Source organism: Bufo gargarizans, chromosome 5 (genome assembly GCF_014858855.1).
Source record: "Bufo gargarizans isolate SCDJY-AF-19 chromosome 5, ASM1485885v1, whole genome shotgun sequence".
Classification (NCBI taxonomy): Eukaryota; Metazoa; Chordata; class Amphibia; order Anura; family Bufonidae; genus Bufo; species Bufo gargarizans.
This window is the reverse complement of record NC_058084.1, coordinates 473,287,697-473,312,329: the sequence shown is the minus strand read 5'-3', so window position 1 is coordinate 473,312,329 and position 24,633 is coordinate 473,287,697. Positions and strand designations below refer to the sequence as shown.

Genomic DNA, 24,633 nt, shown 5'->3' with positions numbered 1-24,633 from the left:
TCTTAAAACGAACTGTAACTAACACCTCTGGTTCTACAGGCAGGTTCCTTCTATTCAGTACAGTCAGCCCTGGGAAAAAGACCCCAGGGTTGTCTTTTCAGGAATCCTGATGTTAGTGCACTCTAGTGTTGCTCTAACTGCAGCCTGTACCTTTAAGTTACAGAGCATAATGTATTTGCAAGAGTATGATAATACATTATGAGGATAAATAAAGTTACAAATAATTAGAATGATTTTAAAATGTAAGAAAAAGCTGTCCATAAAAAGTATTATTATGCCCAAATTATTTACACAAATCCTATATAGATTAGATGAACAGGACATTTGGTGTGAAATGGGAACAATACAAAAATAAAAACAAAACAATAAAATATGATGGCTGCTGAAATGTAGAGGTTTAAGAACAGGGGCATAGCTGTAGTGGATGCGGAGGAAGCTGCTACATGGCCTGAACTCAGAAGGAGCCCACCCAAGAGGAGGACTAAAATATGTTATTGTCAGGGCCCCCTCAACAGTATTATACAATGACATTATATACAGTGACAATATATACAGTGACATAACATACAGTATATACGTGTAGGAAACAGACGGCTGCTGGGCCTGGTCTGAGAGAGAGATCTTGGCTAGCCACAGGAGTGTAGGTTGCGAATAAGTTGCTGGGGGGTGGGGGTCGTTCCAAAATTTACTGTGAGACCCATTCATTTCTAGTTACACCTCGGTTTATGAACAAACTTGGTTCAAAATATGCAAGAGTTTGAGGTGTCTTGTAAACCTCATTTTAATGCTGGCAGCATGTTCTTAACAGTAAACTCCCATAATTGTATTATTACATACTGTTTTAAAGTCACTCCACAACAGTGGCGTCTCTAGCTTTCAAATTTTGGGGGGGCACACTGGGGGCCAGGACAAAAGTAGGGGGGGCAGCTATAACAACGATACATTTACACAAGTACACTTAGAAATGCTGCGATACTTTACCCAATACCTAAAACCGCAACAGGGAAGAAAAGTCCAGCTGTCTGTGGATGACACTGCTATGGGGGGGATCTGTGGATGCCACATACCGTGTAATGTATAGCATCTTATGCTATATGTGTCATCCACAGATCCACCCCATGACAGTGTCATCCCCATTTCCCCCTCCATAACAGTGTCATCCACAGATCCCCCTCCCTATAACAGTGTCATCCACAGATCCCCCTCCCCGCCACTCACAGGAGTGTACATTTGACATTTCTAAACCGTAATCCATATCCTGCAGTAACTTTAACTTTAAATCAGGATTAAGCGGCCGCTCATCTCTACTAGTACCTTAACCTTACACCACTCGGCTAGCTTCGGAAACAGGGCCAGGCTACAGCCTACAGGTACTGCCTGTTAGTTCTTATCGAGCGAGTGCTGATTTCTGCAGGTCAGAGGATACGGATTACAGTTTAGAACAGGCATGTCCAAACTGCGGCCCTCCAGCTGTTGCAAAACTACAACTCCCAGCATGCCCTAATAGCTGTAAGCTATCCAGGCATGCTGGGAGTTGTAGTTTTGCAACAGCTGGAGGGCCGCAGTTTGGACATGCCTGGTTTAGAAGAAATGTACACTCCTGGGAGCGGTCCAGACCAGTGGCGGATCCAGAGCCTGGTCTCGGGAGGGGCACTTCCAGATTATTTTCTGTCCACCGCCACAGAACAAGGGTGCTTATAGAACAGACTCCACAGTGTACCGGTATACTATATATTGTGGGGCACAGCGTGGCGGTATACTGTATATTGTGGGGCACAGTGTAGGCTATATGTGTATAACAAACATATTTGACATGAAGACTTACAGTTACTTGGCTTGGCCCTTGGGGGTCTCGGACGCCACTTCCACACTTTGGCCGGGGGCTCGGCGGAGCTGATGTGTTTTATCCTAATGAGAAAGATTTCATAATAAGGATTTGGAGAAGAGGCAGAGGAATAGCAGAGCAGGGAGAGGCTGGTGCTGCTACTAGGGGTCATACCATGTGGGAGTAATAAAGCCCACCATAATGCCCCCCGGTAGTAATAATTCTCCTTATAATGTGACAATGCAAAAAATACCCCCTTATGCCCCCAGTTGAGCTAATGTCCCCCATAATGTGCCAGTATAAAATACCCCTATATAGTGCCCCCAGTAAATGCCCCATAGTGCTCCTCTCCCCCTTCCTCCTAGTGCCCCCATAATGTACCAGTATAAAATGCCCCAGTAGATGCCCTCAATGTCCCCCATAATTTTGCAAGTATAAATTACCCCTTCTTAGTGCCCCCGTAGATGACTCCACGTGCCAGTAATAAGACCCACATTACGTGCCAGTAATAAGCCCCCCCATCATGTGCCAGTAATAAGCCCCCCATCATGTGCCAGTATTAGGTCCCCCCATCATGTGCCAGTATTAGGTCCCCCCCATCATGTGCCAGTATTAAGCCCCCCCATCATGTGCCAGTATTAAGGCCCCCCCATCATGTGCCATTATTAAGTAAGTACCCCCCCCTTCATGTGCCATTATTAAGTAAGTCCCCCCCAATGTGCCATCATTAAGTAAGTCCCCCCCAATGTGCCATTATTAAGTAAGCCCCCCCATCATGTGCCATTATTAGGTAAGTCCCCCCCCCCCCCCCAAGTATCACTATTGTAAAAAAAAAAAAAATTATACTTACCTCAGTGTCAGCGATGCGATGCAGGCCTCTTCTGGCCTGTGTCCCACGCTGTATGGCTCAGGCGGCGCGATGACGTCATCGCGCGCCTGCGCCGGCCTCTGATAGGCTGCCGGTCTAGTGCCTGCAGCCTATCAGAGCAAGGGGAAGGGACACGCCTCTCCCTCCCCTGCACCGCCGCATTAGTGATGGGAAGTTCGGATCTTTTAGGTGAATCGGTTCATTTGAATCAGCTCATTCAAATGAACCAATTCATGAATCGGATATTCGGTTCACTTGGTGAGTCAGACTGCTGAGCTGACTCGCAAGTGAACCGAAGACTCTAGGTGCCGGTGCGCATGCGCAGATGCTTGATACATTCGATTCACTCACTACTTGCTGCGCTGCTGACTCAGTGCAGTCGGCTCGTCTTCTTCAGCTCTCTCTGAACTCTGATTACTAGTATTGAGTGAGTCAGGAAGAGTGATTTATTATAGTAAAGGGAAGCTGAGGCTGACGCCGGACAGGAGGAGTCAGGAGTCAGACAGGAGTCAGAAGCTGTCACTGTGGTGTGCAATGTGAATTGTTGTCTGTTGTGCATTGTTACCCACAGTGACAACAGTCTGACACTGACAGTACAATCCATAAAGGTGATGTGAACCCACCCTTAGGCCCCTTTCACACTTGCGTTGTCCGGATCCGGCATAGAGTTCCGTCGTCGGGGCTCTATGCCGGAAGAATCCTGATCAGGATTATACCCATGCATTCTGAATGGAGAGAAATCCATTCAGGATGCATCAGGAGGTCTTCCGTTCCGGAACGGAACGTTTTTTGGCTGGAGAAAATACCGCAGAATGCAGTACTTTTTGCTCCGGCCAAAAATCCTGAAGACTTGCTGCAAGGCCGGATCCGGAATTAATGCCCATTGAAAGGCATTGATCCGGATCCGGCCTTAAGCTAAACGTCGTTTCGGCGCATTGCCGGATACGACGTTTAGCTTTTTCTGAATGGTTACCATGGATGCCGGGACGCTAAAGTCCTGGCAGCCATGGTAAAGTGCAGCGGGGAGCGGCATACTTACCGTCCGTGCGGCTCCCGGGGCGCTCCAGAGTGACGTCAGGGCGCCCCAGGCGCATGGATGACGTGATCGCATGTACACATCATCCATGCGCATGGGGCGCTCTGACGTCATTCTGGAGCGCCCCGGGAGCCGCACGGACTGTAAGTATACCGCTCCCCCGCTCCTCACTACTACTATGGCAACCGGGACTTTAATAGCGTCCTGGCTGCCATAGTAACACTGAAAGCATTTTGAAGACGGATCCGTCTTCAAATGCTTTCAGCACACTTGCGTTTTTCCGGATCCGGCGTGTACCTCCGGCAAGTGGAGTACACGCCGGATCCGGACAGCGCAAGTGTGAAAGAGCCCTTAGTTATATAGCTACTGAATGAGATGCCTTTAACATATATATCTCCTGAGAAGCCAATTTGATTCTAAAGGGTTAATTTAATTCAACCTGTAATCTAAACTCTTGTGTCATCTGTCACTTCTCCTGTCCCTTAATCTTATCACTGCTGCAACAAAAGCAGCCTCAGCCTCAGTGTAAGGCTACTTTCACACTAGCGTTCGTCGGTCCGCTCGTGAGCTCCGTTTGAAGGGGCTCACGAGCGGACCCGAACGCCTCCGTCCAGCCCTGATGCAGTCTGAATGGAGCGGATCCGCTCAGACTGCATCAGTCTGGCGGCGTTCAGCCTCCGCTCCGCTCGCCTCCGCACGGACAGGCGGACAGCTGAACGCTGCTTGCAGCGCTCAGCTGTCCGCCTGGCCGTGCGGAGGCGAGCGGATCCGTTCAGACTTACAATGTAAGTCAATGGGAACGGATCCGCTTGAAGAGGTCACCATATGGCTCAATCTTCAAGCGGATCCGTCCCCCATTGACTTTACATTGAAAGTCTGAACGGATCCGCTCAGGCTGCTTTCACACTTAGAATTTTTTCTAAGTTATTAATGCAGACGGATCCGTACTGAACGGAGCCTCCGTCTGCATTAATATGATCGGATCCGTTCAGAACGGATCCGATCAAGCGCAAGTGTGAAAGTAGCCTTAGGCTACTTTCACACTAGCGTTCGATCGGATCCGTTCTGAACGGATCCGATCGTAATAATGCAGACGGAGGCTCCGTTCAGAACGGATCCGTCTGCATTATATTAGCTAAAAAAAGCTAAGTGTGAAAATAGCCTGGGACGGATCCGTCCAGACTTTCAATGTAAAGTCAATGGGGGACGGATCCGCTTGAAGATTGAGCCATATTGTGGCATCTTCAAACGGATCCGTCCCCATTGACTTACATTGTAAGTCTGGACGGATCCGCATGCCTCCGCACGGCCAGGCGGACACCCGAACGCTGCAAGCAGCGTTCAGCTGTCCGCCTGTCCGTGCGGAGGCGAGCGGAGCGGAGGCTGAACGCCGCCAGACTGATGCAGTCTGAGCGGATCCGCTCCATTCAGACTGCATCAGGGCTGGACGGCTGCGTTCGGGTCCGCTCGTGAGCTCCTTCAAACGGAGCTCACGAGCGGACCAGCGAACGCTAGTGTGAAAGGAGCCTTACCTGTTCTACAGCTTGACTCACTGCTCTTTTAACTCAATGAATCGAATGAGTCACAAACTAAGTCGGATCTTTAGATTCTTTTAACTTGTGACTCATTCGATTCCTTTCTATTCTTAGACTCCCTGCACTTACTTGTGTGACTCTGGCAGCTCTCTGAATCGAGTCGTCTGTGTGCTTGCCTTGCCCCCTCAGCTCTGGTCGGTGATTGGTTGGTGGGCGGGGAGGGGTGGGGCTGGCAGGAGCAGCCTCCACTCTGAGATCATATTACGCCCCTCCCCGTCCCTCCCTCAGGCTTCGGCTCCCTGCGTCCTGCTGCCAGCAGCGTGAGGTGAGAGAGAGACTGTGACTGAGCTGAGCTGAACTCGGATCAGTCAAGTGAATGCTGCTGGCAGCAGGGACGGGGGGGGGGGCGCATTTTAGTTGGGGGGGCACATGGGGGGGCCCAGCATGATGTTGGGGGGGCCGTGGCCCCCTCTGGCCCCCCCCTGGCGACGCCACTGCTCCACAACTTAGTGACTCAGTTAGATCATCACACATTACACTGATAAGGATAATGGTCTTCTTTTTTTTATTTTTTATCTACGACTGTCAAGACAACAATAGAGCTGTCATGTAGTTATCCCAATTTTATACGTACTATTATGATGAGGATTACCCTTCACATAACATTTTCTGACATCAGCAGTAAAATGATAATGAATAACCTATCTACATAGGAGGTTTTAGCATTTTTGTTGACTGCTACAGAAGGACAGTAATATGTACAGTAAGTATTTAATTTCCAATGGCATAGTACTACTGAAACAAAAAAGCAAAACAGCCAAAAATGTTAAAACATTTCTATGAATTTCAATGAATATTGAGTTTAGCCCCTTCCCAACAAGCAGCGGGATGTGACTAGCTATCCAGCACGCCCGCTTGATCAGTGGCAGGGGCACAGCTGTTGCTGATGTATTGTAATGAATTGTAGAGGAAATCAGACCCCCAAAAGTTGAAGTAAGAAAATAAAGTGTACATAGTAAAAAATTTAAGTTTCAATTAAGTCATATAAAATTGTATAAAATAGGAAAAAAAAAGAAAAATATACATATTAGCCGTCTGTAATGACTGGCTTTATAAAAATATCACATGATCTTTTCTGTCAAGTGAATGCCGTAAAAAAAGTTAATAAAAACGATGCAATTTTTTGATCACCTTGCCTCACAAAAAGCATAGTACCAAGCGATCAAAAAGTACCCCAATTTCCAATCAAAATATCTTCTCATCCTACAAAAAAGAGCCCCTAGATAAGACATTTGCCTGAAAAAAATATATATAATATATGGCTTTCAGAAAATGGCAACAAAAAACAAGATTAAAAAAAAAAAAACTTTTACTATATAAAATAAAAAATAAAAAAAAGACATATTAGGTATCACCACATCCATAACAGCCTTCTCAAAAAAAATATCACATAATCTACCAAGCCAGGTGAAAGCTTTAAAAATAAATAATTAAAAACTTTGTAAGAACAGTCATTTTTTGTCACGTCACCTTACAAAATGCTTAATATCGAGCGATCAAAAAGTCGTATGAACCCAAAAAAGGTGCCAATGAAAATGTCACCTCATCCTACAAAAAAATTTGCCCCTACAGAAGACAATAAAAAAATAAAAATTATGGCTTTCAGAAAATGGCAATGATGTGGTGATAGTGGTAAATGTCAAAGTGGTTAAAGGTAAAAAAAAAAAAATCTCTGTAATCAAGCAGATGGGGGATCGAGTGGAAATATGGAAAAAATTATTGAAGTGCAAATATGGGAGAAATTATTGAAGCACAAATGTGGGACAAATTATTGAAGCGCAAATGTGGGAAAAATTATTAAAGCGCAAATGTGGGACATCTTGTTCAAGTTTAAGCATTGAATGAAAGGAGGTGGGGGGCATCAATTAAAGAAGAATTTCTGAAATTCTATTCCCTGTCACTTATGCAGAGCAGGGGTTTATTCACGTCCAAAATGGTAAAATGTCAACCCATGAATGTAATTATTGAAATGTATCAACCTGTCTACTTGGTAGAGCAGGGGTCTATGACAGAAAAAACATTGTTTAATGTCACCCGAAAATGTAAAAGAAAAATTTGTGAAATTTTTTAAGCTGTCAACTAGGTAGCTGAGGGGTATATTACATCCAAAAATTTCTGAATTTCACCTGAAAATGTAACAGACAAATAGTGATTTTTTTTTACCCGTCTACTAGGTATAGCAGTGGTACATCACACCCAAATTTTTTTGTGAATTTCACCCGAAAATGTAACAGACAAATTTGTGAATTTTTTTAACCTGTCTACTAGGTATAGCAGTGGTACATCACACCCAAAAATTTGTGAATTTAACCCAAAAAATGTAACAGACAAATTAGTGATTTTTTTTTAACCTGTCTACTAGGTATGGTAGTGGTACATCACACCCCAAAATTTGTGAATTTCACTGGAAAATGTAAAATAAATTTGTGATTTTTTTTTTACCTGTTTACTAGGTATAGCAGTGGTATATCACACCCAAAAATTTGTGAATATCACCTGAAAATGTAACAGACAAATTAGTGAATTTTTTTACCTGTCTACTAGGTATAGCAGTAGTATATCACAGCACAAAATTAGTGAATCTCACCCGAAAATGTAATAGACAAAGTAGTGAAATGACATAAAATAAAATAAAATACAATACATACAAATAAAAAAAAAAAATATATTTATGAGGTGGAGGTCCATATGGAGTAGGAGTTTGAGGAGGCGGTGGACGTAGTGGTGTAGGTGGAAGCAGTGGTGGAGGAGGACGAGCTAACCAACACTAGTTTTTGGTTTTAATTTTAATTTTTTATTTATTAGGGTACACTCCAAAAGAGTGTGAAATATCCAAAATACAAGAATGAGCAATTGCGCTGTAGTATAACAATGGCTGGTTAAGGCCGGTATACATGTCTATTCTGCACAAGGTGCCGACAAGTCCTGTGGGATCCATGCCTGGTTCATTTTAATGAACGTGAGCTTGTCCTCATTGGCTGTGGACAGGCGGCTGCTCTTGTCTGTGATAACGCCCCCTGCCGTGCTAAACACACGTTCAGATAATACACTGGCTGCAGGGCAGGCCAGCACCTCACAGGCGCAAAGGGCAAGCTCAGGCCATGTGCCCAATTTGGAGACCCAGAAATTATAGGGGGCAGACCCGTCATTAAGTACGTGTAGGCGTGTGCACACATACTGCTCCACCATGTTGGTGAAATGCTGTCTCCTGCTAAAACGTTCCATATCAGCTGGTGGTGCAGGTTGTTGTGGAGTGCTGACAAAGCTTTTTCACATTTTGGCCATGCTAACCCTGCCTTCTGAGGTGCTGGCGGTGCCCCTGCTGCGTTGGCGACCTCCTCCTTTGCCTTCGCCTTGTGCTTCCACTGTGCCCCCGCTGTCAGGTGGGAATGCCACCAGCAGCGCGTCTACCAGCATGCGCTGGTACTCGCACATCTTACGATCACCCCCCAGCGAGGGAATTAAGGACGGTATGTTGTCCTTGTAACGGGGATCCAGCAGCGTGGCCACCCAGTAATCAGCACAAGTTAAAATGTGGGCAACTCAGCGGTCATTGCGAAGACACTGCAGCATGTAATTGCTCATGTGTGCCAGGCTGCCCAGAGGCAACGAAAAGCTGTCCTCTGTGGGAGGTGTATTGTCTGTGTCCTCTGTATCCCCCCCGCCACGCACCAGTGATGGCCATGAGCTGGTCTGGGTGCCACCATGCTGTGAACAAGGTTCCTCCTCATCCTCCACCTTGTCATCCTCCAGAACTTTGTCCTGGCTTGACAATTGTGTACCTGGCGTTTGTGGGTGTAGGAACCCACCCTCAGAGCCACTTGTGAATGACTGTCCGGAAACCCTATGAAATGATCCCTCTTCCTCATCATCCTCCTGTGCCACATCCTCTTACATCATCGCCAGGAGCGTGTTTTCAAGAAGGCATAGAAGTGGGATAGTAACGCTGAGAACGACGTTATTGGCACTGGCCATGTTGGTGGAGTACTCAAAACAGCGCAACAAGGAACACAGGTCTCGCATGGAGGCCCAATCATTGGTGGTGAAGTGGTGCTGTTCCGCAGAGCGACTCACCCGTGCGTGCTGCAGCTGAAACTCCATTATCGCCTGCTGCTGCTCGCACAGTCTGGCCAGCATGTGCAAGGTGGAGTTTCACCTTGTGGGCACATTGCATATGAGGCGGTGAGCGGGAAGGCCGAAGTTACGCTGCAACGCTGACAGGCGAGCAGCAGCAGGGTGAGAACGCTGAAAGCGCACACAGACGGCCTACACTTTATGCAGCAGCTCTGACATATCGGGGTAATTTTTAAGGAATCTCTGCACCACCAAATTCAGCACATGCGCCAGGCAAGGGATGTGCGTCAAACCGGCTAGTCCCAGAGCTGCTACAAGATTTCGTCCATTATAGCACACTACCAGGCCGCCAAACAGATTAGTTTTAAAACTGCCGCTGTCGTTTACCCCTGGCTGTGCTGAAGTTGGTGGTGATGGTGTTACGCTGACTGGATGAGGAGCCGGTAGAGGAGGAGGAAGTGGAGTAGGAGGAGAAAGCAACAGGAGGCAAACTGAAGCGCCCTGCTATACTCAGTGGTGGAAGGACATGCGCCAAACAGCTATCCACCTCAGGCCCAGCCGCCACTGCATTTACCCAGTGTGCTGTTATGGGCTTACTGGTCAGGGCCGGCGTTAGCACCCGGCATACCCGGGCAAGTGCCGGGGCCCACTGTTCCTTAGGGGGCCCACTAGTTTCCGCGGCCCCTTTAAACATTTTGACGTACAGTACTTTAACTTTTATGCTGCTGCTGCGCTGCCATATCATAGGATCTCCAGCAGATCGGAAGAGGACTGGAGGAACAAGCACGTGATCACAGCAGGGGCGGAGCTGATCAGCAGCGGGAGCGCAGCTGAAGACACAGCCGAGCGCTGAAGAAACCAGGACTCCTGGTACAGTACACCCGTGCATACTGTGATGTGGTTTACATCACAAACTCTGATCTACAGTCCCTGTTATATGGACAGATCAAAGAATCGTTTCTTCAGTTGTGGTTCCTAAGATGGAGCTGACTTGTAAGAGTTTCTTTAATATCGACATTACCAGATTGTATTACATGCAGTACATTATAGGTCAGACACACAGTGACTTCCCATTCCCTATTCTTCACCCAGGGCAGCAGTCAGTGTGAGATGTGAGTCCTGTGACGTGTGACTGACACCACACCCCAGTAACATGAGGGGGTGGCTGCAGGGCTAATGCATGGTGTTGACCCCCCAGTATACCTAACCTCAGGCTACCACATATAATGTAATGTATATGGATGAGAAATACACAGCAAGCAGTAAAGCAAATATTCCTAAAGGCTTAGCAGCATGTCCAGCCTCAGTCAGCAGTGAGTTACTGATAACTTATCACGGAAGTTATCAGTAATGATAGACTCACTCACTGCTGATTGAGGCTGGACATGCTGCTGACTGAGCCTTTAGGAAAATTAGCTTTACTGCTTGCTGTGCATTTCTTTTCCTCATCCATATACATGTACAGAGGCGTATCTATCACGAGGCAAACAAGGCATTTGCCTGGGGCGGCACTTGCCAATGGGGTGGCAAAATGCCTTGTTTGCCTAGGTTAGTTAACGTACACAAATACGCCAATTTTTTTTCCCCTTGCTTTGTCCGATGCTTGCCGATCCGATCCTTCACTATGCATCGCCGGTGCCACATAGTGAAGGAGTGACTTACTTCCTCCTCCCTCCTCCTCCCGACCCCAGGTGTTTCCGGAATTTTCACCTACCCGGCCTTGCTACCCACGTCACTTCTAGTAGTGACGTGGGAGGTGCGTCTCTTCCCTCGGCTCCTGATTGGCTCTGCTGGGGGTTTGTCGGCGCCGGCGCGGAGTATTCCCACGTAGCAGAATATTCCGGCCCACTGCGTATGCGCGAAGAAGACAGCTCGGCGCAAGCGCAGTAGGAGCCGAAGGTAGCATAAAATTCCGGCTCCTACTGCGCCTGCGCCGAGTCATCTTTTTTGCTCATGCGCAGTGGGTCAAAACACAAGCGGCAGCCACAGCCAGCCGGGAAAAGTCTGTTCAGACCGGCTCCCTCCTCACACACCGACACTGTCCGTCCGTCATAGAACAGAGTTGGCCACTTTGCCTCACTCCCGGCCTACCCTGCGAGGAGTGTCCAGGACCAGGTCCAGGCAGAGGAACAAACAGGAGTGAGTGAGACGTGAGAGTTAAAAAGCAAATAGTGCACGTGCACAGTGAGAGTGAGACTCATAAATAAAGGTGGTATGATGTCAGACTGTCTATGGTGGCCCTGGCCTCTCCTTGAGGCTGCCCCATACAGACTGTATGGGGCAGCCTCAAGGAGAGGCCAGGGCCACCATAGACAGTCTGACATACATACCTCCTTTATTTTTTGGGGCAGTCACAAGGAGACACTAAACTGTATGGGGGATGCCACAAGCAAATAGTGCACTATGCACTGTGTCATAAATAAATGTGGTATGTGTGTCAGATTGTCTATGGTGGCCCTGGCCTCTCCTTGAGGCTGCCCCATACAGTCTGTATGGGGCAGCCTCAAGGAGAGGCCAGTGCCACCATAGACAGTCTGACACACATACCATATTTATTTATGACACAGTGCAGAGTGCACTATTTGCTTGTGGCTGCCCCCATACAGTTTAGTGTCTCCTTGTGGCTGCCCCCGTCCCCGCCCCCCATACAGTATAACACAGTATAACGTCTCCTTATGTCTGCCCCCCATACAGTATGTATAATGTCTCCTTGTGGCTGCCCCTGCCCCCCATATAGTGTATCATCTCCTTGAGGCTGCCCCCATACAGTATAACGTCTTGTTGAGGCTGCCCCATACAGTATAACATCTCGTTGAGGCTGCCCCAATACAGTATAACATCTCGTTGAGGCTGCCCCATACAGTATAACATCTCCTTGAGGCTGCCCCATACAGTATAACGTCTCCTTGAGGCTGCCCCCATACAGTATAACATCTCCTTGAGGCTGCCCCATACAGTATAACGTCTCGTTGAGGCTGCCCCCATACAGTATAACGTCTCGTTGAGGCTGCCCCATACAGTATAACGTCTCCTTGAGGCTGCCCCATACAGTATAACGTCCCCTTGTGTTTTTTTCTTTAAACTGGTATTTATTGCAAAATATATACCGTTATCGCAATACATTTCTTAATATTGTTATGCAAAACAGAAAAGGGTGGAGCCTAAAGAGGAAGGGGTGGGGTTTACAGAGGAAGGGGTTTGGCCGTGACAGGAAGGGGTGGGTCAAATTTATATTAGGGGGGTGCCCGAATTTAGTCTCGCCTAGGGCAGCACAAAACCAAGATACACCACTGTACATGTATATACATAATGTGACAGCCCCACTCACTATGCGGTGCTGAGACAATGGATAGAGCGGACTGTGGCGGTGAGCCTACCCCATACACAGCAGGTGCTGTGACGATCTTACCATCGTAGAAGTGTCTGTCCCTGTATGTGTGTGTCTGTCTCTCCCTGTGTGTGTCACCATCACCATGCCCACAGTGTTCCTATATCTTGACGCAGCTGCATCGGGACGCTCTGTGTGGGGCAAGAAGAAGGAAGAAGAGGCAGCGCCACCAGCATGGAGGCACTTTATGGACGTAGGGAGAGGCAAAGGGAGGCACATTATGGACGTAGGTAACACTACTGCATGATCTACACTAGTGTTATCTGTGGTTTTACATAGGACTGCAGGTAATACTACCACATTATCAGAACTAGTGTTATCTGTGGTTTTACATCGAACTGCAAGTAACACTACTACATTTCTGTACTCAGGTAGCCATCACTGTGTTATTTGTGGTTTTACATAGGACTGCAGGTGATATGGAATACTTTGTCTGTACTCAAAGAGTTATCACTATATAAGGGGGCCCACTGAGACTTTATCTCCACATGAACCTGGAGCCGGCCCTGTTACTGGTCCACCTATCCGTAGTGAGGTGCACCTTGACACAGATGGCGCTGCGCAGTGCACACCTGATTTTGTCCCCCACTTGGTTGTGCAGGGAAGGGATGGCTCGCCTGGAAAAGTAGTGGCGGCTAAGCACAACATACTGTGGGACAGCCACAGCCATAAGGACTTAAAAGTCTCCGTCTCCACCAAACAGAATGACAGCATTTCAAAGGCTAGTAATTTTTAAATTCTGGCATTCAGGGCCAGGGATCGCAAGTGGGTAGGGGGGTACTTCCTCTTTGCGGGGTGGCAGGTGGCACTGTCACTCCAGAGGTGGATGAAGAGGCCGAGACTGCAGCAGAAGAGCAAGCAGGAGAAGCCAGAGACCTTTCTTGGTTTTTGAGGTGTCTACCCCACTGCAGCTCGTGCTTTGCACTTTAATGCCTGGTCATGCAGGCTGTGCTCAGGTTGAGAAAATGTATGCCTCACTTCAGGCTCTGATTGCACAGCGTGCAAACCACTCGTGTCTTGTCGTCAGCACATTGTCTGAATGGCTTTGGTGTGCTCGGTCCCTTGCTGCGGTGGGCGGTAGCAGGCGTACTGTCTAGGGGACGGCCGCTCCACTTTTGCACCCTGCTCTCTCTTCTGCTGTGCTGGTGGCTCTGTGCGACCACGCTTTTCCTCTGAACTACATAGGTTACTCGCAGATCCTTGATTCCATGTGGGGTCGAGGACCTCATCGTCCTCCACATCATCTTCCACCCAGTCTTCACCCCTGCCCTCCTTGTCAGTCTGAACACTTTCGAAAGCCCCAGCAGTTGGCACCTGTGTTTCGTCATCATCTGAGACGTGCTGCGATGGTCCTCCCATGTACTCATCTTGAAACATAAGTGGTTGTGCATCGGTGCACTCAATCTCTTCCACTTCTAACAGAGTCATCAAAAAGCAGAAGAGACTGCTGCATGACTCAGATTGCTTGGCTGATTTGCAAGGGGGTGAGGTAAAAGACTGATGGACATCGTCTGCAGGTGCGAACTCTGATCTTTCAGCAGCAGACTGGGTGGGAGACAATGTGAAGGAACTTGGGGCACCGTCAGCAACCCAATCTACTATCGCCTGTACTTGTTCTGGCCTCACCATTCGTAGAGCCGCATCCGGCCCGACCAAATACCGCGCAGGTTCTGTCGCCTACTCGCACCTGAGGAAGGGGTTTCACTTGTGCATGTAGCTGGCACAGATCGACCACGTCCTCTCCCTGCAACAGGAGCTCCACCAGCAGCACCACGACCTGGGCCACATCCCTTATTTGAAGCTCTCATATTTCTCAAATTTAGGATCTTGCCTTAAATGGGTGTTTAATTAATAGCAGAATAGAACGACAGTATGTAAAGGTTGTATCTCACACGTACAGATGCAGACTAGGCCACAATTAAAGTTTTTTGTCCAAAATGGCTGTTTTACAAATAACTGAATAGAACCACAGTATCTAAAGTGTGTATCTCACAATGACATATGCAGTAAAGGCTGCAAAATTAAGTTTTTTGCCCAAAATGGGTTTTTGTTTAATAACTGAATATGACAGCAGTATATAACCCTTGAATTTATCACATGCTGATGCACCCAAAAAGGGTGTTTTATTAATAGAAGAATATAACCACAGTATCTAAAGTGTGTATCTTACACGTACAGACCCAGACTAGGCCGCAATTTAGTAGTTTTTTGACCAAACTGGGTATTTCTAGCTTAAATTGCACACTGACTAATCCTGCAAAGGTACCAGATGTTGGATATTGCCTAAAATTTGTGTTTTTTCAAAGTCAGAAAATTATTGAAGTTTTTAAAACTTGTTTTTAACAATCACAGATGCAGCAAGGCCTGCAATATTAAGTATTTTGCCCAAAAAAGGGTGTTTTTTTAGTAACAGAATATGAAAGCTGTATATAACGCCTGAATTTCACATGTGCAGATGCTGCAAGGGCTGTAAAATAGTGTATTTTGCCCAAAAAGGGTGTTTTTAAAAACCCAGAAAATTATAGCTGTATTTCTAGCTTAAATTGTACACTAACTAATCCTGCAAAGGCACCAGATGTTGGATATTGCCAAAAATGGGTGTATTTTTTTTAAAGCCAGATATCGCTGAAAGCCGAACCCAAACTTTTACTGAAATGTTCGGGTTCTGGTCTGGGGTCCAAAAATCCTAAAGTTCGGTACGAACCCAAACTTTACAGATCGGGTTCGCTCAACCCTATTCAAAATATGTACTGCAAAAGCCATATGGCGCTCCTTACCTTCTGAGTTCTGCAGTGTGCCCCTTTAACAGTTTACAATCACATATGGGGTGTTGCTGTATTCAGGAGCAAATGGGTTAAAAACTATGGGGTGCATTTTCTCCTATTACCCCTTGTGAAAATGAAGAATTTGGGTCTGTTTTCCATTTTCACAGCCAAGTGTTTCTAAATTCAGTAAAATGCTTGTGAGGTCAAAATGCTCAGTACACCCCTTATTAAATTCCTTGGGGGTTTTCACTGTATTGGTAGCTCAGGGTCTCTTCAAATACTTACTGTTCATATAGGTGGGACATAGGTCCAGTGGGTCCACACAACCGCCTTGGTTGCGGGTTGTTGTGTGTGGAATACCTCCTGGTCACTACCCACCATACTTATGTCACTCTAGTAATTGCCATGCTGTATATTGGGACTCAGGCTAATTGTATTTATGTTCATTCATTGCTGTGATACTTTTTGCTGACACTCTAGAGCTGGGATGGCGTCTGTGCTCCCTACTTCCCTTGTTTTATGGTATTTTATCATCCACTGATTGTGTAATTAATGAAGTATATTATTTTTCACCATTGGACATTTATGAGCTTCAGTTTCTTTGTTTTTTCCTTGTATATTGTCCAGTTACATTGGAATATTGGGAAGTCTATTCTCCATATAAGCCGCACCTTTGTGTGCATACCTAATTGGCTATTGACTCCCATGGTTGTGTTTTGTTTTCTCTTCAAATACTGCATAGTGCCCAAAAACTATAAAAAAAAATCTGCCCTCCAAAAACCATATGGCGCTGCTTCCTTTTTGACCACTGCCATGTGCCCATAGAGCAGCTTATGACCACATATAAGGGTGTTTCTGTAAACTGCAGAATCAGGGTAATAAATATTGATGTTTATTTTGCTTTTAAACCTTGGTGTGTTGCAGAAAAATGGATTAAAAAAACATAGAAAATCTTCAAAAAAGTGAAAAAAAAAAAAACAAACTTTTGAGATGTCACTTTCAATTTCCTTTAGCTGTTCTGAAACAACTCAAGAGTTAACAAAGTTTGTAACATCAGTTTTGAATAATTTGAGGGTTGTAGTTTCTAAAATGGGATAATTTATGGGTGGTTACTATTACGTAAGCCCCTCAAAATCACTTTTGAACTGAATTGGTGCTTTAAAAAAAAAAGGTTTGGGAAATTTTCTTACAAATATGAAAAATTGCTTAGAAAATTCTAAGCCTTCTAATGTAATTTAAAAAAATGTAATGACATTTTAAAAATGATACCAACATAAAGTAGACATATGGGGAATGTTGACTGATAACTTTTTAATGAGGTATTACTATCTGTCTTAATAGTAGAGAAATTCAAATTTAGAAAATTGTGAATTGTTCCAAATTTTGGGTAAATTTAGAATTTTATTTATAAATAAAGGAAAATAAATATTGACTCAAATTTGCTGTTAACATTAAGTACAATGTGTCACCAGAAAAACTGTCTCAGAATATATTAGACAAGTAAAACCAAGCATATACAATAAAACTTTACATTTTAAAGTGAAGGAGTGCTGGCTTTTTTCATATTCTGGATTTGTTTTACTTTGCAGGCCCATCAGATGTCTGTACACCAAGAAAAATGTATTGACGTAGCTGATAATAATTCAAAAGGATCAGGAAACACATAAGGGGTTTTGCGGTTTTATTATATATTGAATATATTCTTTTACACCGATGGATTAATTTATTTTTAATGCTGAATATAAAATAAGTGAGTATTCTAATCTTAAAACGACCCTGTGGTTAAAGAAAAAAAATTCACATGAACTAGAGAGTGAACAGTGTACTTTCATGGTGGCTTTTCATCTTTTCAACTACAGATACGCCAATTCCCAGTCTTCTCTTCTGTCATCCCAGATAACCACACTTCATCTAATACACTACCTAATGCACACTGTGCATTTGGTAATCCAAGACACTTCCTTATTGTCCAGCACTGCTTTCGAATTGGCCACCTCTGCTCTCATGAGCAGTTCTGGCCAATCTGAGGGCAGCAGGAAGTGTCTTGGATTACAGGTAGTCTGTGAAGCATTTTAGCCATCTTAAATGACAGAAGATGAGGCTGGAAATTGGTGAATCTGCAGCTAAAAGATGAAAAGGAGTTAAGTATTCAGTTTGGTATGTATTAGTGTTGGTAGATTCAGATTCATCCTTTTTATTTTGGTGCTTTCACTAAACAATATAAATTCCTGATTGCCGTACCTTCATTACACAGTATTGGCTCCACTGTGGTCAAATGAAGATGGCCGCCAGTAACGCAAGGCTATGTGAGTCTCGCCCATGAGCTGTTACTGTAAGTAGCAGTGCATGCCGAACAGTCAAAGAATCCAGGTTCAAATTCATTCTGCAATACAGTTTGGCATGTACTTACAGTAACAGTGCATGTGCAAGACTCACATAGTCTCTTTTTACTGGTGGCCATCTTCATTCGGCCGTAGTGGAGCCAGTGCTGTATAATGAAGGTACAGTGATCAGGAACTCATAATGTTTAGTGAAAGCACCAACAACATTCTGATTCGTCCAAAGCAGGTTGAACCAGAATCTACTAACACTAGTATGTACACATGCATACCATTATGACAGGTTTGATGAGTGCATTAATTTGTCTCTAATATGTGCTCAAAGAAAGGTGTCATAGTAATAAAACCCATGAACCCACAAAGATTGTGAATACAGCATCCTAAAAGAGAGTCATAAAATGTGATTCACCAAGATCGTGGCATCTAAGATCAATATTTTAGAGTTTGATCATATATAAAAAAAAAAAATTGTACTTGCTTCATCCATTTGAATGCGAAGAGTCCACCATGGTCACCTTGCTTGAAGATACAGCGCGGAATCTTGTGCGGGGCATGATGACATCATCACGTCGGCTGGCATGGTGACGTCATATGTCATTGCACACAAGATTTCACGCTGGTTCTTCAAGCAAGATGGCCAGGGCATTGCAGCAAATCGAAATTTTCCTGAAATTTGAATCGAAGTCCACTTTGTTAACTTTAATTAGCTCAACCCTATTTATAAAGTATAAATAAGTGTTGCTAGGGGTCATTTCTTTGGGGATAAATCAAACTGAGGACTTGCCCTGGTTTCTTTCTTTATCAGGTACCAGATACGATACCAAAATGCCTGAGTGCTAGGCTTCTAGTTTATCGAGAAATTGTTCTGCATTATAGTACTATATGTCATTTGGTGTCTTTTTCTATTATTCAAGCATTCTGACATTTTTGTTATACTAAACTATGTTTAATAAGTTCTGTCTTGTGTCCTTAAACTAATTAATGTGCCAAACTTGGCACATATAATGCTACCTGTTAAGGCAGATAATTGTCCACATAACATTATTCTATTAAAGGGGTTATCCTATAATTAATGTAAAAAGTGAAAATCAGACATCATATAGTAGATGAGAACCTCTTTATAACAAAGCTAGAGCCAGCCCTGTACCTCACATGGATCCAGAGATCTCCACATTAATTTTTCCAGTTGTGCTGCTAGATGTACATCATGCTGGCAGGTCAGGGGCATGCCCTTTCTGCTGCCATCATAGGGTGTGTCCTTTCTGCTGCAGCTCTCTCCCTATTACAGCTCAAGAGGCAGTTGAAGGACGGAACTTAGCATGTGCTTCCACCACAGCGAGAACGACACTACATTTTTAATTACATACAATTACAAAAGTATTCAGATCCAGGTGCTAGTTTGAAAACGGCAGAATAGTTTTCATTGGACAACACCTTTAATGGAAAATCTTGTACGTGAAGATTAGTGAGAGACTAACTGAAGTTTGTTTTCTTTATTAATACGTGCACCATGGTTATAACACTCACCTCCAGGAAATTTGCATCCTATGCCAACTATGGCTATTTGATCTTCTTCCATTCTGACAATCCTTTACCTCTGAAAGATAAATAAGTAGTTGGTGGGCATGTACTCTGATGAAAAATTAAATTTAACATCTTTTTAAGGTTGAACATTCTGTGCTTATTCATATCATTCACATAGCTCAGTTTTTTTGGATACAAAGCTCCAAATCTGGTCACAAACATGCGCTTTCTAGATAAAATAGATTGCCATCTAAGTAGAAAGTAGTGAACTGTCTCTTGTCAAAAGATAAAACTTTATAATTTATCATGAAAGATATGTGTCACAAACATTTTGGTTGATTTAGGTTTGATCTTCTGTTGGGTTATTCAATATGGCATCAAAATGTGCACATTTATCTAGTTCACCTGCTGCGCCATTTATACTTAATCTGCTCTGTTATACAAACACTTACTGTCCATCAGACTAGCGTCAACAGGCAGTCGAATATATAGGCTCCTTTACCTAGTTCATCTGCTGCGCCATTTACACTTAATCTTTTCTGTTATACATAGACTTACTGTACATCAGACTCATCGTCAACAGGCAGTCTAATATATAGGTGTGCTTGTCTAGTTCACCTGCTGCACCACTTATACTTAATCTGTTCTATTATACATAGACTTAATGTGCATCCGACTCAGCGTCAACAGGCAGTCTAATATATAGGCATGTTTATCTAGTTCAACTGCTGCGCTATTCATACCTAGTTACATTACTGATTCAATTACTGTACACTATGGCCAACAGACAGTTGCCTGGGCCCTCAAAAGGAAAAGGCAATGGCCACAATGTTGTTGTAGCCGAAACAATTAGCAGTAGAAGAAGAGGTGGTGAGAGCTTGAGCAACAGGCCAGAGCTGCCACTGTACTGGAATGGTTGACTCACTCTTCAACATCATCTCAGGTCACAACAGATACAAACAGCCAGGAATCAGTGGGTTCATCTAACACCACACTTAGTTAGCATGGCCCAGGAACAACCTTTGTGCCGTTACCTCGTCCTCTTGCTTTTGGTGCACCTTCTGCTCAGGATCTAATGCATGCTGTCGGCTCTGCTCCACTTTTCAGTGAGAACAAGCTTGGGCCAGCACAGACTTGGTGGAGAGGTCCACTGTGTTCCCCCTTAGGGGTGCAACTAGTGATGATGACATTCGAGTGGAAGCATGTGTTGCCAGTGGTTAGGGACATGGCCATGAGACTGGTGAGGATGATATAAGTGAAGAACAGACAGTAGAGGATGATGATGTAAGCAATTGCACGTGTGAGCTGGGTGAAGAGTGGGCATCATCATCATCTTCATCAGGTGGTGAGGGTGTCAGCTGACCCGTAAGACAGCAGCAGGGTGGCAGCGTTCCGAAGAGCCAGCACAATTGAAGCAGTGGGAGATCTGCAGCCAAATGTGCCTGGGGTAGGCCGCCTACTACTAAGTTGCCTACCTGTCAGGAAACAACTATCGGTGAACAGGTTAAAAAAGGCAGTGGCAGGCAGTCAGCATGGCTGTTGGGGTAAAATACCATACTCTGCAATGTGGGATTTTTTTATCAAGTCGCTGGAGGATGTTAGCGTGGCAGTATGCAGGATATATGGGCAAAAGGTGAAGCTCGGTCAGGGTGCTAATGTTGGCACATTAGCCCTGTGCAGCAACCGCTGTGTTTACCAGTGGCCTGCACCCCTTCTCCAGCAGTCAGGGCTCCTCAACCCCAGCAGAATTAAGCAGTCGTTTCTTTCCTTTTGTCTATTGGTCCTGATTAGAGTTGAGCTAATTTTTCAAAAGTCCGAACGGGCCGGTTCGCCGATTAAAAAAAATAAATCTGAATTTATTTGCGACGAATCGCATAAAAAAACTGCTATTTCCTGGGTGCAGAGAGCCTTTATAGTGGTGTAGAACACTGAGTTGCAGTAACATGCATAGGGAGTCTGCTTTGGTAGTGAAATAATACTGTGAGTCAGTATGACATGTAGATGACAGGCGTTGCTCTTAGAATCACTGCACACTTCACTTATTTGGGCAGTCATGGGGCCAAAACTGACCAAATAAGAGTAGTAGGAAGTTTGAACTCAGCCTTACAATTCCATGTTAGCGACAAGAAGAAGCACACTCCTTTTACACCGTCATTAGCTGATTCCACATAGATGTCTACAGAACCTGTTCTATTAAACTCTTATACAAGTCGAGCCCGCCAACAGAGTTTGTGTTGACGTCACTGATTATTTTGCCCTTCCTCTGATCTGTCAGAACAATAACCCACAAAAAATGGATCCTGTCTGTGGAGCATCCGCCTTTACTCGGTCAGCATTTGGTCAGTAATCCATCAGTATTGCTAATGCCAAACAAAACAGGAGTGGATCCAAAACAGAGATGACACGTGAATGGAATATTTGCATGTCTTCTGTGTTTTATACCCACTCCTGCATTTGGCTACCTAATCACAAGCCAATTCTGATGGGGCCATACAGGCCTTACAGCTGCTAAATAGACAGGATCCGTTGTGCGTCTCATTTTTCCTTCCTTCTGACAGATCCGAAGAAGGGTCAAATAAATGATGATGTCAGCCAAGCCGAAAGGCAAAATAGTGGACCAGTCATGAAGTGGAGAGGGTGGGAACAGCATGAGAAGTCAACAGAGTGGCTGTATGACATAGTGATGAGGAGGAAGCAGCATGAGTAGACCACAGAGTGGCCCAATGACAATGTGGAGGTGGCAGCAGCATCAGGAGGCCACAGAGTGGCACAATGCCATAAAGTAAAGGTGGCGGCAACAGCCGCATTAGGAGGAGGCCACAGAGTGGCACAATGACAGTGTGGAGGTAAAATCAGCATCAGGAGGCCACATAGTGGCACAATGACTTTGTGGAGTTGACTGCAGGATCAGGAGGCCACAGAGCGGCAAGGTGACAGAGTGTGGAGGTGGCAGCAGCATGAGGAAATTTTCACAAACCTCCGGTAGTACCCGTCGATGCCTAAGAATGCCCTGACCTGTTTCTTTGTCAGAGGTTGGGGCCATTTTTGAATGGCATCCACCTTATTCAATTCGGGCTTAATCAATCCCCAACCAATAATGTATCCCAGGTACCTGGCTTCCTCTAATCCTAAGGCACATTTCTCGGGGTTGATGGTTAGCCCTGCGTCACTTATAGAGTCCAGAACTTTTTGCACCTTTTTTAAGTGACTCTGACAATCTGCGCTATAAATGACCACATCGTCCAGATATGCCGCCGCGTATCCTCGATGTGGTCGCAGGATTCTATCCATCAATCTCTGGAAAGTAACTGGAACCCCGTGTAACCCAAACGGCATTGCCACATACTGGAATAAACCCTCTGGGGTTAGGAATGCTGTTTTCTCTTTCGCCTCTGGTGTTAATGGGATCTGCCAATAACCTTTGGTAAGGTCTAAGGTTGTAATGAATCTAGCCCTCCCTAGATTTTCAATTAGTTCATCCACCCTAGGCATGGGGTATGCATCGATTTTTGAAATTTCATTAAGTTTCCTGAAGTCATTACAAAACCTCCAGGTCTCATTGGGTTTTGGGATTAAGACAATAGGACTGGCCCACGCACTCCTAGATTCTTCTATCACTCCCAACTCCAACATTCTCTTTACCTCCTCTGACACAGCCTTCCTACGGGCTTCCGGGATACGGTAAGGTTTTAAGTTTACGATCTTACTGGGTTTAGTGATAATCTGATGGCTAATCAGATGGGTTCGTCCTGGTAGATCAGAAAATTTCTCCCTATTGTGTTGCAAAAACTCTTTTGCCTCTTGTTGTTGTTTCCCCGCCAGGGTCTCACCTATTTTCACAGGAGGAATGGGGTGGGATTCCTTCTCTATTTTTTTGGGAACTTTTGCCAATAGGGATTTCCTATCCTTCCGGGGTTTAAGAAGGTTAATATGATACACCTGGAAAGGCTTTCTTTTCCCCGACTGATGCATCTTATAGTTAACGTCACTTATTTTTTCTACTACTTCATAGGGACCTTGCCATTTGGCGAGAAACCTACTTTCCACTGTGGGAACTAATACCAAGACCCTATCCCCAGGGTTGAAACTCCTAATCCTTGCAGAGCGATTATACACCCTACTTTGGGAGGCTTGGGCCTTCTGCAAATGCTCTTTCACTAAGGGCATTACTGTCTCAATATGCTCTTGCATATGGGTTATATGCTCAATAACACTTTTGAAAGGGGTAGTCTCGGTTTCCCATGTTTCTTTGGCTATGTCAAGAAGTCCCCGGGGATGTCGGCCATAAACTAACTCAAATGGGGAAAACCCTGTGGAGGCTTGGGGTACTTCCCGGATTGCGAACATGAGGTAGGGTAGTAGGCAATCCCAATCTCTACCATCCTTCTCTACCGCTTTCTTCAACATCTGTTTTAGAGTCTTATTAAATCTTTCGACTAAGCCATCAGTCTGTGGGCGATACACCGAAGTAAGTAATTGTGTAATTTTGAATAGCCTGTACATATCCTTCATAACCATAGACATAAAGGGAGTTCCTTGATCGGAAAGGATCTCCTTGGGGAATCTGGTCCTAGAGAACATAAAAAATAGCTCTCTGGCAATGGTTTTTGAGGCAGTGTTTCTTAGGGAGACAGCTTCCGGATAACGAGTGGCATAGTCAACCACAACTAAAATATATTGATGTCCCCTAGCAGATTTTATTACCGACCCTACGAGATCCATAGCGACTCTCTCGAATGGAATTTCAATAATCTATAGCGGTACCAGGGGACTCCTGAAATGAGACATGGGTGCACTCAATTGACACATGGGACAGGAGTCACAATAATCTTTTACATCTCGATAGAGCCCAGGCCAAAAAAAACGCCAGAGAATTCTCTCCTGGGTTTTCTCTGTCCCCAAATGCCCCGCCATAGCATGACTGTGAGCTAGGTCTAAGACTATGCGTCGGTAGGATCGAGGCACCAAGAGCTGTTCAATAGAGATGACGCGAACATAAAATTTTCCGTTTGCGAACAGTGAACGCAAATTTTCGCAAATGTTCGCGAACGGGCGAACCAGGCGAACCGCCATTGACTTCAATGGGCAGGCGAATTAAAAAAACAACACAGGGACTCTTTCTGGCCACAATAGTGATGGAAAAGTTGTTTCAAGGGGACTAACACCTGGACTGTGGCATGCCGGAGGGGGATCCATGGCAAAACTCCCATGGAAAATTA

At 45.0% G+C, this 24,633-nt stretch overlaps 1 protein-coding gene across 1 annotated transcript in view; it reads right to left on the bottom strand.

Moving 5' to 3' along the window:
• LOC122939530 (highly reducing polyketide synthase PKS6-like) overlaps positions 1–24,136 on the bottom strand; it is a 68,911-nt gene extending 44,775 nt beyond the window's left edge. Inside the window, 2 exon segments of the mRNA XM_044295597.1 lie at positions 19,418–19,479; positions 22,392–24,136. Of these exon segments, the coding sequence (XP_044151532.1) occupies positions 19,418–19,479; positions 22,392–24,136 (1,807 nt within the window).
• Positions 24,137–24,633: the final 497 nt, after the last annotated feature.